Raw genomic sequence first — 15848 nt, 5'->3', positions numbered from 1 at the left:
TTAATTTCTATAATTTTTTAACATACAAGAAAATTAAAGCTTTAGTTAATTTAATTTTTGATTTAAAACTATCGTATTTACTCACATATAAGACGAGACTTTTATTCATTTATCACAGCTTCAGATTCCTAGGTCGTCCTATACGCACCAGCAAAAGACTCTGCGTTTTTGCAAATAATTTTTGTGAACCGTGTATTTGCATTTTTTACCTTATGCTTACCCTCTTGTATTTAAAAACAAAAGTATTTTACCTGGGTCGTTTGAATCGTTCTTGTATATTGTCAGGAGTAAAGATGAATAGCAATAAAAAGAGCAAAGCTTTTGAATTGAATTCCAAATTAAAATTCCAAAATCTCACAGAAGCACAATATAAGTTTTAATCCATTCCCGTGTGAAAACAGATGACTATTTGAAAATCAGAATTTGAAGAAACTCATAAGTGTAATCGATGGAGAGTGGATTAGACTGTTCAGAATTGGCAAAAAAAGGTTCCTGATTGTCCAGCTTTACATGAACAAATTATATTGTTGATTTTACAAGATTTTTCCTTAAAGTTTAAAATGATAGTAATTTTTGCAGGACAATGTATTCATTTATGTTCATTTGATATTTTACTTGTGATTAAACGAAATAAAATTAGAATTCTATTAATAAATCTAATTTTCTTTATTTTGATCTTTAAAGTCACATCTCATCCTATATGCGAGGTCATCTTATATTCAAATAAATACAGTATATTTTTGTGAATCTATTATTTATAGCAAGTATTCTTATTTAATATTGAAGTTGTAATTATTCTTATTTCTAAAATTTTAAATTTTGGAAATTACAACTATTTTCTTTGAATTTTGAAATCAATGTTCTGAATTATTCAAATAGCTTTTAAAGTGATCCAACACTGAAATTGAAGATACCCTGAAAACATCTAATGTCATTTCCTATGTTAACATCTTAAAAATAAAACTACATTTTGCTTTAATTTGAAGTAAAAACAAGTAAAATGGCAAAGCCGTATTTGTAACAAGACTATGTCTCGGAGACTCACTACTAAGCGGAATCACTCTGATGCTCAAGCAATCTCGTTCTCATTCTCCAATCTTCTTTGGTATTGCTGGTTTTGAGCATGATCGTTCAAACTTCGCCAGCCACGACCACGAGGTTGTCCACCATGCATTTTCGGTAAAATTAACCTATCCAGATATACCCTATCCAATTTCAAAATTTCTTTTCGTTGCATAATGGCCAGGGTTGAATTTTTGTCGATACGTAACAAAAAGTCCCCATTTTTGAAAAAAATAATCGTGGCTATTGTATCGTCTGAAATTATTTTTTTTAATTTTACACAAACAATATACAGTTTAATCTGATTATAACGTCGTTGGATGTAACGACAACCCTAATATAACGTCTTTAGCGGCGTGGCTAAAATCTGTACGTGGCATGTCCTACCTTGTCCGTGATGTCCACATTGACATCAACCATGTCTTCTGTGTCTTTCATTCTGCCAGTAAAAATTAACTAAGAAACTGATAATTTACTTAATTTGTATCGGCTACACGATATTTACAATAGTGTTGAGATATAATATAAATCCAAGATCGGCACGGCTGTCGAATCGAAAGGTTAACGAAATGAAGTAAAAAGATGTCTCTCCTCATTAGAGTTTAGGAGCAAAGTGAAGTCAAAGGGCAAAGGTCACGCAGTGGCACCCTCTGCCCTACACGTCAAATTTTTATTGGTCTCACGATTTTACTATACTAGATAATGTTAAAAAAACCCACTTGTAACAACGTAAAACCATTTTAACATCATATTTGAAGCACTCCCAAATTTACAAAATTAGATTACAAATTTCATTTAACAAAGAAAATACTGTGTTCAGTCCTAAGATCAGAGTTCACTTCTTAGAATGACTATGGGTAGTACTCTCCCCACCTGACTTCGGTGGGGTGAGGTGCCTGTTTTGCCTGTTTGTACAAGAAGATCGCCATTTTGTATTTTATTTTGACTCGGTTCTCGGTCCCCTGACTACCTACAAGTCTGGATTTTTTTATGCGCAAATGATTTGGGCATCTAATACTCTGTGTCAAATTGCAACTCCTGACATGTACTCCTTCATACCTCTAAGCTGGTAATAAAAACGACAGTATGATTTTATAAACAAGACATAGTCTTGTCAAAAATAGATTAAAAAATAAAATGTTGCATTATACTGATATCTTTACATGTGTATATTTTTCAAGGAAACAAAATATTTAAATCACTGTATGCAGAAGTAAATTATTTTTGCAAAATGTAATATTTATACCATGATTATTATTCTCATCTTTTTTAAAATATGTTCATTTTTTGAAATTCTGTTGTTACTGAAATATCTTGAAAAATATCTTGAATGTTGAAAGTGTTCTTTTTTAAGCTATAAGAAAATTTAAGAAAACTGTATTAAAATATAATCTGAAATATTTAGTTTAAATTCATGAAATCATTTGATAAGACATGAATCAAGGCATGGATGATTCCATGCATAAACATTTGTTAATCTTACAAATGTCAGTTATCTAATGAATCTGATACTTTTAACCTTTCAAACATCTATGAATCAGTTTGGTTCAAAAATTTATAAACGAGTGCAGTTGTTCTTTTGAATCATCAGAACAAAAGCATTGAATGTAATTATCTGACGATAGGAATGTAAAGTCTCAAGAAGTGCATAATATGATTAAATGTTTATGACTCCTTCACAATTTCAAATGTTCACTTGATAAACCCAAGTGAATTAGAGACTAAGCAGAAGAGTTTTCTATTTTTCTAGACAACTATATTTTAATGGCCAAACTTGATGAATAATCAAATATTTTGTTTTACAAAGTATCAGAATTTAATGTTTTTAATGTTCTATAAAACAAAATGAAGTGCAAACATGACAAATGTCATCTGCCTACTTTTGAAAAACTTTATTAATTTGCTTGTGTTATTGGCCTGCAATTTGAAAAAATTGTAGACCTATAAATTTCCACTGTCGTCCGTCTGTTTGTCTTTCCTTAATCTCAAGAATGAAGTTGATAGATGAAAGATGAGATCAGATATGGAAACCTTAGGGGCAGGAGACCCCAAATTAACTGTATACGAACTTCTGACACAAACCGGAAGTCAAGTTATTTCAATTCAAAACATTTACCCTGAAAGGAGTTAACAGATGACTGGCATGACTCTATTGTTAAAGAAGAAGTATGATGTACGTACAGGGGCAAGCCACTACTAATTTGAGGTAGAGAACATATATTTTAAATTAAATAAATTAAAACTATGATAAAAATTACATCCCAGCATTGTGACGATATCACAATAAATAATTGTTTGTTTTCTAGATATTACTATCATGTTGAAGTTAAGAAAAATACTTGCTGACATGTATTGCAAAACCTTACTGTTATACATTGTTCATTCAATATGATTCAGAAGATCTACTTGTATTTAGCTGTTTTCTGTTCACTAAAAATTTAAAAGCTTAATGCAAGAAGAGTAAGTTTGATAATGACCAAAATTGCTTGAAGGTAATTAAAAGTTATTACCATACAAACACCCAGAGAATTTTCAATAAAACAGAAAATAATAGATAACAGATTTCTGTTTATTGTAGATCTTTTAATTCATTGTTCTAACATCAATGCTAGGAATAAGAGATTTATGTAGACCAGAAAAAAAGCAATTTCTCAATTTTCATCTTGTTCCATAAATAAACTTATAGAATCATACAAAGGAATCATACCATACTTTCTAAGGATGAAAGTTATACAGAGGATAAGAAATAACAAAACTACAAAATGGTTTCACACAACAAAAAGATTATCCAGTTTTATAAAAAAAATTACAGTAGAGCATCGATTATCCGACTTAATTAGGAACTGGGGTTGGTCGGATAACTGAAAAGTCGGATAACCGAAAAGTATGAAAAAACACATTATTAGTATAGTGTATTAGGCCTAGTTTAAATACTAGCCTCCCTTTCACGGTCGAGCCAGTGCTGCCAGCTAAAATATGCAAAAATTTAACAAAAATAATATTAAAGTAGCCAAGACATAACCAAATATTGTAGCGCCACATCACTAGCAGACATTTGAATTTAGACGGATTTGAGACTGACTAGAACGCAATCGGTTAACCGATAAGTCGGTTAATCGGGGGTCGGATAATCGATGCTCTACTGTACTTCCAAACATAACATAAGATTGGCATACAAATAAAATCCATCAACTTAAAGATGACAGAGATCAAGCAGATAGTGAAATATAATGTTTAAGTATCAGCTGTTTCATGATCAATAATAATTACAGGTATACCTCGCCTTACGTCGGTAATTGGTTCCAAGAGAGACAACGTAAGTCAAATTTACTTGTGTAGTTACGACATAAGTCGTAGTTTCTACTTACGTTGTAACTAAACGCCAATAATAGAGGAAACGCCAATAATGAGCACTTAAAGACCGCTAAATAAGACGACAACACAGAAACACAGATGTTTTCGTGTTTCATTCTCTAGGATTTATGATGATTACATTAACATTTACTGTAAATGTACATATTTTAATATGATTTTATGTGCTTTTAACGCTTTTCTAGTGATATTACGACTTCAATATTTGTGACGGACGGATGTAAAGTCAAATAAAATGACTTAAACTTGATTTTTATTTTTCCATATACTTTTTTGACAAACGATGTATAATCGAGAACGACGTAACTTGAGGTATACCTGTATATATAATTTTTACTTCCAGACTACTATTGTCACACATAAAGAAGCATATATATAATACAAAACACATGTTTTCTATTAATTTTCAGTATTTGCTTCAGTCATAAACTCTGTGTGATGGAATTGGTGCCCAAATTATCAAATATACATATATTGTATAAAGACAACCATGTTTGTAGAAACTAATTTATTAATTCAGAAAAGAGTGTTTTAATTGCAGAAATGTGAACTTACTTTCTAATGTCTGAAGATTTCTATTCAAACAATTCTCATTTTTGTATCTTTATGCTCAAAGAAAAAAATTAATAACAAAAAATAAAATAAACCATACAAAAGTATTTACAATACTCCTGTGTGATTTATTTTTTAGTGGTTATTTTTTTCTGTTAACCATTACATATTTAATTTTATTCTATATTACTGCATATTTAAGCTTTATTGGATTTGTATTTTAGATTCACTCATTCTGAAATCTGAAGATAGAATGAATACCCTGGCTCATCTTAATGACTATGTAAGTTTTTGATGGATCTTAAAAGCTTTGTTTTTAGTTTAATTTATTCAGTTAAATGTCGTCTCTCTTCTACCATCTATTTTACATTATGCTGAATTTTAATCAAATCCTTATTATTATTTTATCAATGAAAGAATATTTAGATTTACAAATGTAATTACTGTTAGATTCTAGAAATTCTGCAATATTGATATTCATTTCAAAGAAATTTTGTAAATATCAATAAAATTCTTCACTCATAATTTAACACTTTCTTGTGTGATTGTATTTCTTTTCAATAGAATAATATTGAAAATAAACATTAAGTTATATTAATAAAAACATATAACTGCTTATAACATCAATTTTCAATGAACTGAAACAGAATTCTTTGTAAAGTAAAAAACTAACATTCAATTTAATTTCTAAAAAGAAATATCAGTATTATTTGGATTAGTTACCAAAATGACAGCTTTGTTCAAGAAATAATGGGAGTAATATAATGCAATTTAAACATTTAACCTACAAGTATAAATTTTTGTAATATAAATATACAACACAAATTAAGGAAGATCAGAGAATCGAAAATACTAATTCTTATTAATATGTAAGCAATGAAAAAAATTAAAAACAGTCAGTTTTAGTCTATTATGTTCTTGTGTTAAAAATGATTTTTCTGGTTTTTTTACAGAAAATTAATATATTTAAAGCATTAAAATACAACAATACTTTTATTCAACCATCTCAACTGATTACTCACAACATGCAGAGTTCAAATTATTCTTTAGAACACATGTAAAACATTTATTACAAACAAATTATTTACATCAATCATGCCCAAGTAATACTAAAACACTACTTTTATTATTATTATTATTATTATTAGCATCTAAAAAACATTACCAAGTTATTTCTTCCATTGATTTTATCTTCTAAAATTTTATAATCATTTAATATCTAACTTATGATTATATAGTACTTTGAATAAAAATAACAGCTCATAGTTATGTACTAAATATTAATAATTATAAAAATCTCTGAATAATTAAATTTTCTTTGCAACACTGGTCATGTAAATGAATCAAACACTTCAAAATCTTTATATAGGACCACTTAAGAATTTTAATGAAATATATTGAAGACAAATGTTTTGATCTACATCTAAGATCTGCTTCAGGTCTGTTTTTGTTCTCCTTTCTACATTGGAATATTTGAAAAAACAATGACAAATTAAAAATTTTCTTTTTAAGATTACATTTGGAAATTATCTAAGGAGAATACATTCAAGAAGTTATGTGCAAAATTTATGTAATAGCAGTAAATGCAGCCATGTAATGGTACAAATGCAATATTAATATACATATATTTATGATTTTATGATTATTTTCCACGAGTTGGATTAGTATTGTCATAATATGCCTGTCATGCATATGAGATGATTTTTTTTTCTTTGAAATTGTGACTGCAGGGTCGGTACCTCCTTGGTTAGACTTGTGTCTTGTACGGAGACACAGAAACCATTATGTTCTTGTGCAAGCAGTTCATATGTAGTAACTTAGATTTGAAATGGAGATGAAGGGAGAGATTTGGAAGAAGTTCACTCCACAAAGTTATTCATTTAACAAATACCCATTTATTTATAGAAGCTATTTACAGGGTGGCTTATTGCTACAATTAATAAGGAGTTAAGAAGAATCTTAGCCACTCGAGAGAGAGAGTGTACAAAACTTTCGCACGACGACAAATACCTGGAGTCCAAGTGGGTCCTCGATGATGGATCTTCGCTGAGGTTGAGTTCAGGAGCTAGTATGATGAGAGTTCAAATGCTTGAGTTCAGGTGTTAATCCAAGTTGTGTTCAGGTACAAATCCAGGTTGATTTCAGGTACAAATTCTGATGTAAAATGGTGATAGTGGGACGCATACACTAAAGGGTTGACATACTGATGACAAAAAAGCGCTGATCATCATTGTCCCCTCCTTTTTATACTGGATTTTTCCCATTATTTCCCTTGAAGTTCAGTACTTTGGGTCCAATCAACACGTTTCACCTGGTGAGTCAAAGTGACACATTTGATGTGTCACTCCCAAAAAGGAACTATGTTCGTGGGAAACAGTTTAATTGCCGAGTTAATCGGTAATTTTTCGAAAAAATTTATCTTGGTTTGAACAAAATATTACAATAATTTAAAATAATTTTTCCTAAAATTTTTCTCCAAATTTGGCTCTCACAAAATGGTTGCATTCCCCTTTCTTATCAGCTTTCAAAATTTCTAAAGTCTCTATTGTTCTAATCTGATTTGTACGAAGGATGCACTTTATGAAGCTGGCTTGGTATAGTTTTGCTTCTAAGTCATTTTAAGAAGCAAATGTAGACAGGGCAGTGGAATTTTTTTTTCTATTTCATACTTGTGCTTAGCAAATCTTTTGTTCAGGGATTATTTGGTTGATCCAATATAAACTAAATTCTTCTGAAACCAATTAATAAATAAACACACCTGTTTTATATTCGCTGAGCTTATTGTTTTATTCCTCCAAACGTTTTCAGCCTACTATAAATAGGCCATCTTCAGGCTTTACATTTTTGTTCGAACTGGTAACATTCGAATTTATTTGAATTTACATTTTAAGTTAACGGATTAACATACTCTCAAAATGCGTTGCTAACGAAAAACTTAAAGTAAAAATAAATAATAAAATACAAAATAACTGAATAACAACAAAAATAATAAAATACAATAACTGAATAATGACGAAGAATTTTACATCTAGATTACTTAATTGTGAATACTAATTCCTATACAATCCAGCCCAAATTTTTATGGATTATCAAATCCCATACTCTTTTCAATTTTGTACTTCCAAGCTGATGGTAATTTGTTTGCATCTTTTGAGTTTAAGCATCTGTCCCTCATTTTTCTTTTGTAAATTTCTATTTTTTCCATTTCCATTGCGATGGATGGTGAATGTCCTGTTTTAACTATTTTTGCCTCATTCCATTTGACTACTGCTCCATCCGCCTGCGCCATACTCGCCAAAATCGTGCTGTTTAGACCCTTACTCACACTATATTTATGTTCCTTTACCTTTACTTTGAGGCTTCTTCTTGTCACTCCTATATATTCTTTATCAATTCCTAATTGTTGGTTCTCATACGGTATACTGTATACACCTGCTTGTTCTTCCATTCCAATCTTGTCCTTATCATTTCTTAATAGTCTATAAATATTGGGTGCTCGTTTGTAAACTATGTGTTTTTGCATTTTCCCAATTCCTTCACCACCTTCCTTGCTTGCTCATTGTATGTGAACTTGTTGAAAGTTGTGATGCTCTTATTCTATGCCATTGTACCTTTCTGTTTACTGTAACTCTTGATGAGGCCTTTGATTGTGGACATTTTGTATCCCAAATTCTTCGCTACTTTTTGGATTCTATTAATTTCTTTGTCCCGGTCTAGTACATCGGTGCAGTATAAGAAGGCCCTTTTGATGAGCGCCTTAAATGATGAGCGCCTTAGATGGCATTCTTCTAAAACCTTTCATTACATATCAGGATACTATATATTCCAGATATTCTATTGGTGCTGATGGCATTCTTGCAATTACAGAGTAATTTATATATGGAGGGTTATGTCAGTATGTTATTTAAGTACCCATTTTTTGCTATTTCTTTGTATAATATCTGCATTTTATGGGCATATTCAATCACTATATGGTTTTGGTTATTCATGTGCATATTATTTTTAAATAAGTTTTCATTTTATATAAATATATAAATATAAATTATATAAAATATTTATACATGTAGAAAGATCCATAATTTTTATCTTTTTTTTTTTTAAATATTCCAATACAGAACAGAGAACAAACACAGACCTGAAGCAGATCTTAGATTTACATCAAAAACATTTGTCTTTAATATTTCTTTAATTTAAATTCTTAACTGGTGCTATATAAAGATTTTGAAGTGTTTGAATAATTAAATTAATGAATTATGAATTTTAACTGTAGGCTGGTTTGTTATCATCTATTAATATAAAACTTGAATTAATTTAACTTAGTTTAATTTTTTAGATGTATCAAAAGTTATTAATTATTATCATCATCAGTACATGATGATGATAATTACAATAATGTCATCAGGAGATGATGACACATCAAACTTAAAGTCATATTTGTTAATCCATTAATTAAATAAATTAGATCAATTTCTTTCTAACCTTGATTGACATGGCCAAATTTTGTTAAAATGCAAACTAACTAAACAACTTTATATAAACAAAATTTAAAAATTCTATTTTAAACAATTATAAAAAAAAAGTAAAAGTTAGAAAACACTTTTACTGATTATTATTGCATTTATTAGGAGGTCATCATTTTATAAAGCTATAATCAAATGTAGAGATTTTAACAGATGTAAGTAATATATGAAAATAAATTTAATTTTTGAATTGTGACCAATTTAATTGTTGACAGTTAATTATTAATGAGAATATTAACTAAGTTAAACCAACTTAGAATTTTAAACAAAAAAAAAAAAAGGAAAAGGATCAGCAGAAAGATTTATTCTTATTGTTGACAGAAAAACTACATGTATATAAAATGATTTTTTCCAAAATGCTAATTTTTAAGTTTCTTTTATTAAGCTTAATTCTATTATAATAAATGTACCAATACATATTTGAAGAAACTTAAATTTTCCTTATTGAAATTTTTAAAATTTAAAAATTAAATTTTAAATTTTAAAAGTTTTAAAGATCAGTAACTACTGAAATTATTTCTGATATTCAGAATGCTATTTATTTTATAAATACTAAACAAATTTTTTTTCAGATTTTTACATACTTTAATTCCAAAAAGCAAAGTTTATCTACAATATGATAACAAAATTAATTATTAAAACATAAGACTGATTTTCAAATAAATATACTCATATATTCAGTCAGAAAACAATAATTTTGATTTCAACAAATTAATAAACAAGATTCAAAATTTGTGTAGGTCCATTTCAAAAAATCTTTCAAAATAGTCTTGGTATTGTTTGGATACAAAATTTATTTAATTTTCCAAATTATCGGTAAGAGATCAACTTAGATAAGAAATAATTATTTCTGAAAGATATGTTTCAGAGACATAGTAAATTACAAACATCAAAACTATCAAATACTTTTATCAATTAGTCTAAAGACATCAAGCATAAAAAAAAAAAATTGATGGTCTGCCTTCTTATTATAAAAGTATTATAATAATGAATTTTCCTTATTATTCTGATATATTTATAAAACTAATTACATTTCAATTAAAATACATATGATAAATATAATAAGTCTGTGTAAATTAAGTAATTTTTTGTGATGTGTTTTCTTACAAAAATAATAAAATTAAATAAATATATTTAATATTCATTTAAAAAATATATTATATACTGTATATCTCGGTGGATAAGACGACCTTCAGATAAGATGAGGTATAAATTTTCATCGAAGTTTTATAGTTTTAGCTTATATCTGTCCTATAAGACGACCCCCAAACTATCAACAGCCTATGAATTTAGTTTAGATCAGCGATCATCATCTGAATAATAATACTGTACAGCGTATATGGAATTATGTTGTATTTGTAATTTTTCAAATAAACAAATTAATTTTCTTGCATCTGGTAGCACTGCCTTGCAATTGTTGCAAGAATTTGCAATGATTCAGCATTCGGGTAATGACCTTGACTATTCACAAAATGTCGTATGGGCTATTCTATTTTGTGCACATACCCCACTCTCTACTAGTAAATAATTATGGTTTGTTTGGTTTTTTATAATGGTTTTAATTTATATAAATTTCAATCTAACTTTTTGTATCTGTCCTATAAGACGACCCCAGATTTTGAGGGCCTTTTTTTATGATTTAACTATCATCTTATCTGCCGAGATATACGATATGTATATATATACCATATTTTACCAATTTAATACGTAAATACTATTAATGTTGAATACAAATATTTTTTGACATATAATATTAAAAATTTTTTAAACTATAATTTTATATTAGAAAATCATTAAAAGTTTATTTATTAAAAGAGTAAATATATATAAATTATTCTTATTCTGTTACTTAAGAATGAAAGATATAAATTGATACAATGACTGACCTTCAATCTGTAGCATTCAAAACCCAAAATACTTGGATAAAATAAAATAATACATAAGATATAAAATACAAAGAACCAAAAATCAGAATTAATTACCTGATCCATTGATATGTAAAGCAAAATTAAACCACATAGCATTTTGTTTAAATTGTATAAAGGACTAATAACTGCTTTAATCTTGTAAAAATATTTGTATTTGTGTGTGTGATTTTTTTCATCAAAATAAGAAAATATATGAAATTAATATTGTACAAGCAACATGTCATACACATAACATAACAGATCATGTTGATTCTGATATTAACAGCATCTCATTTAGAATGCTAAAGCTCAAAATGTAAGAAAATATCCATTATTCTTCATTGAACTTGCATCATTAAAACTGTTGTAATACATAATGTTTGTAAATATATTATAAAGCAATGCAATTACATTGATTTAAATAATGGTTTTATATTTAAAACAAATAGTTAACATGATATTTTAATAATAATATTAATTTACCATAAAGATATAAACTTTTTCAAAATTCGCATTTATTCATAACTATATATAATTTGATTAAAATGGAACATAATTAAATACACTCTTTTATAAGAATAACAATGTTATTCCCACTGGTTATGTTTATGAGAAAATTGTCCTGGATTTATTTTAATCTTATGATACTAAGATATGTACTAATTTATTCAATGTAAGGATAGAAATGTTAGAAATATCAAAAGATTTAAATAAATTATTGTGATGATTTGCATATTTAAGATTAAAAGTTTATTTCAAAATGTATCCTCAAAATATCTTGCTTATATAGTCAAGAATATCATACTGAACTAATATTTAAAAAATTTTTTGATCTCTTAATACGTCTATAGCATACAGCTATTAAAATTTTAATATTTTCATTAAAAGCAAAATGAATAAGTACATTGTCAAAACATTCATTGAAAGCCAGCTGTTTATTCAAAATGATTAATTTTAATAATTTAATTTAACTTAAATCTATACCAACTTAGAGGATAACATAAAATGAAATAATGATATGTTTTAGTCAGTTAAAATGAAAAACATGCTTCAAAATACATTAAAATTTTATATCTCAGTCAAAATAATTGTGAATATAAAACACTGGTAATTTTTGTATATTCAATAATGAAAATTTTGTGTAATTTACATGATATGACTTTTTATTTCTTAATGTTTTCTTTTAAAAATTTTACTTATTACTTAAATATTATAAAATGAAATAACAAATGTATAAAAAAAATAAATATGCAATCAATGAAGAATCTAATTATTATACTTTTAAATAGTTTATTATAATTAATATTAATTCTAATATGATATAATTATAACTGTTTCTGATTTAAAAAAATATAGCACATTTATAAAATATTTTTAATTATATACCAAACACACCACCAAACCTAAATTATATAAAATAAATCAAACCTATTTACCTATTAAATAAGAAATCAAACCACATTTACAAAAGCAAACATTTTTTTTTCCACTCAAAACAAACATTATCAGTTTCATTGAATTACCTTATTGAGTACAGAATCTTATGATGCTGTTCAAATGAAAATGAAAACATATGTTTTGAATTTTAAAAAAATTGCGGATTTAAACTTTAAATATGATTGTATTAGATTCCCCAGTTAGGTATGTTCTAATTTAATAAAACAAATCTTTAAAAAATTTAAGATATAATAAATAACTGATAAATGAAAAAAATACATTTTTGATTTATGATATATGGTGTGTATGTGTGTGTGTGTATTATTATGTTAACAATATACAAATAATTCATATTTACTGTATAATATTTTTAAATTATTCTCTAAAATTATGGCAATGCTCTTAATCTAGTATAAACAAATAAAAGTAACCATCTCTTATCAATAATGTCCCACAGTTCAAGAAATGCATGGATTAAAGGTCAATCACTGTAATGATATAAAAATTAACTATATGCACATACTCTAAATCAGGTCCCATATCCAGTGTTGTTTCTGCTTCAACAATGCAAGCAGGATGAGGAGCAACACTGCTAGAAGTTGTAAGTTGGCTTGGACTGATTTGAATGATGATACTCATAATTCAATGTTTTATGCTGGTAATAAATTTATTGTAAGGAAATAACTCCAGTAATTTCCAGCACAAACTTACAAATGTCTTATATTATTTTTAAATTCAAGACATGATTAATTTTATGAAGTAAATATTGATGAAATTGGATGAAATCAAAATTCAGCTTCATTTCACATTAATATCTAAAAAAATAAACAAACAATAAATTACTAATAACCATAAAAATATTATAAATTACAAATTTATTTTACTGCATGCATAAGATTGGCAATTATTATTTACTAAAAACAACACAGTCATTATTATCTTCAACATAATTCTTAATAAGTACAGTGAAACCATAAATTTTATCTTCTGAAATTCCAGTATTTGTAAATTCAGTAAACCAACTGTAAAAGACATAGTTCCTGCATCTAATACTTTCAATCCTGTCATAGTATTAAATTATCCTACTGTTCTGAATAATCAAAGCTTGATTTTGGGATAAATTTTTCTCTCACACATTTTATTTATTGGATAGTTTATGTGAAACTTCTCCATAAATAAATATGAATGGAATCATCCAATAAATAGTAAATAAAAGTTACTTCATACACATTTATCAGAAAAGGAAATAAAAAAGAGCCTTGTTGTTTTTTTAATTTGCAAACTTACTTCATACTCAAAATTTTTTAGATTGCATATATTAATAGACAATGAATTAATAGACAATGAATTATATGAATACTAAATATTGCCTACATAGTATTATCTACTTGTTTATATTTTATGTACAAAAACAGTGAAAAAGTTTCTAGGAACCAGAAAATATTTATTAGATCGATATTTTAAAGAAAATGTTGATCTCACTACTAAATTCTCTCATCATTTTTTTTTGTATGTAGCTAAATATAAACTTAACTAATGAAGTCAACAGATTTACTGAATATAAGCCACCTTACCTTGTTCATAGTATTTTATTAAACTGTAATGTTAAATTCAAGTAGGGAAATGTAATATTGCAATATGTTAAGTCAAATATTTACAGAATAAAAAAAACTTTCCAATCCTACTAAAACCTCCCATGTATGATTAAGATAATCACAAATTCATTTATGTAGTAGTAAAATAGCTTCATATCTGGATGAAATATTTATATGTTTGTACTGGTATAACTGGAAGAAACTATTTATTTTCCTGTAATTATATAAATGTTAGAGTTGCTGGTATTGTGTACAGCTTATTCTATACTTGTCCACAATGCAATCATCTCATATTGTGAACAACAAATCCAATCACAAACCAGAATGGCAAGTTTCTCCCTGTTATATCATGGTGTAATTATACAGGTGTGTTATTACACATTTGGCATAGTCAATTACTCTTCAAAAACTGGAAGGACTCACTTAAATGAAGACCAACACCTGAAACAAACACAAAGTAACTCAAAATAGTAATACTCAGGAACTTTTTAGAAGAGTTGTCAACTGCTGAAGAAGGGTTCAAACCCAAAATGCATCCAAAAATACAATTCAAAGTGATTAATTTTACTCTTCTAAGATATTTTCCTTAATGATAAGTCCAATATTTGTTATCCTGACAAATTTAAGAAGTATCTCAAAATATTAATTTTACTAATGTTTTTGTCTGCTTGTAACAATCTTCAGGTAAAGTATATAGAAAGCAGACCTAAACAAATAAATTAATCAAATACAAATTCAGATCAGTTGAAAACTAAATTTGTATTCAAAATTTAATTTGTCCACTTAGTTCTTTCATATGGAAAAGTCCACTATCTAACTTATGATGTCATTTGCAGGACAGCAGTTTCTGTAATATAATATAATATATATGTTACTGTGAAAGAACAAAATTAGAGAATGTCGATATTCTCCGGTGAATGTCGACACATACAAAATACGTTGGTGAAAGACCAAATATTGGTTATATTATTATACATTCAAACAACGGCCAGTGTATATTGACAAGCACAGATAAGCTCTGGTGGAGGTTGAAACGACAGCTGATAAGTCAATGTCGACAGAGAGGCAACAGTCTGTTGCCAAATCCTTTGTGGGTAGCTGGAGGTAGGACAAGGTCATACCTCTTTTCCCGGCAATGGTTTGGTGGAAACCGTCCACTTTGTCACTGGATGGTATTTTTGCTCTTTTGATCCTGTGAGGTGGGGATCGGTTTGTCAGCTTTATACCCATAATCAGTTTGTAATTTGTAAAGAAAAGTTACTTTCTATAGATGAGATTTCTTCTCAAGAAATATCACTGAGAGAAACAGCTGCAGCTAATTCAAAAAGTGAAGGGCAAGGCTATACACGCTGTCATTGCAAAAAGAAGTATTCCACAAATAAATGCAGTTGTAAAAGCAAGGG

General features: G+C 27.6%; 1 protein-coding gene across 4 annotated transcripts in view; it reads right to left on the bottom strand.

Annotated features, from left to right (window-relative positions):
• LOC136975767 (inactive histone-lysine N-methyltransferase 2E-like) overlaps positions 1–15848 on the bottom strand; it is a 79662-nt gene that overhangs the window by 52823 nt on the left and 10991 nt on the right. For all 4 annotated transcript variants that reach the window (XM_067270863.1, XM_067270860.1, XM_067270861.1 and 1 more), the window contains exon 2: positions 13374–13665. In XM_067270863.1, coding sequence (XP_067126964.1) covers positions 13374–13489 — 116 coding nt within the window. In that variant the 5' untranslated portion in view covers positions 13490–13665. The remainder of the gene's footprint in view (positions 1–13373; positions 13666–15848) is intronic.

Source organism: Centruroides vittatus, unplaced genomic scaffold (genome assembly GCF_030686945.1).
Source record: "Centruroides vittatus isolate TY-2023 unplaced genomic scaffold, ASM3068694v2 contig_388, whole genome shotgun sequence".
NCBI classification, from domain to species: Eukaryota; Metazoa; Arthropoda; class Arachnida; order Scorpiones; family Buthidae; genus Centruroides; species Centruroides vittatus.
This window is presented reverse-complemented; position numbering and strand designations above follow the sequence as displayed.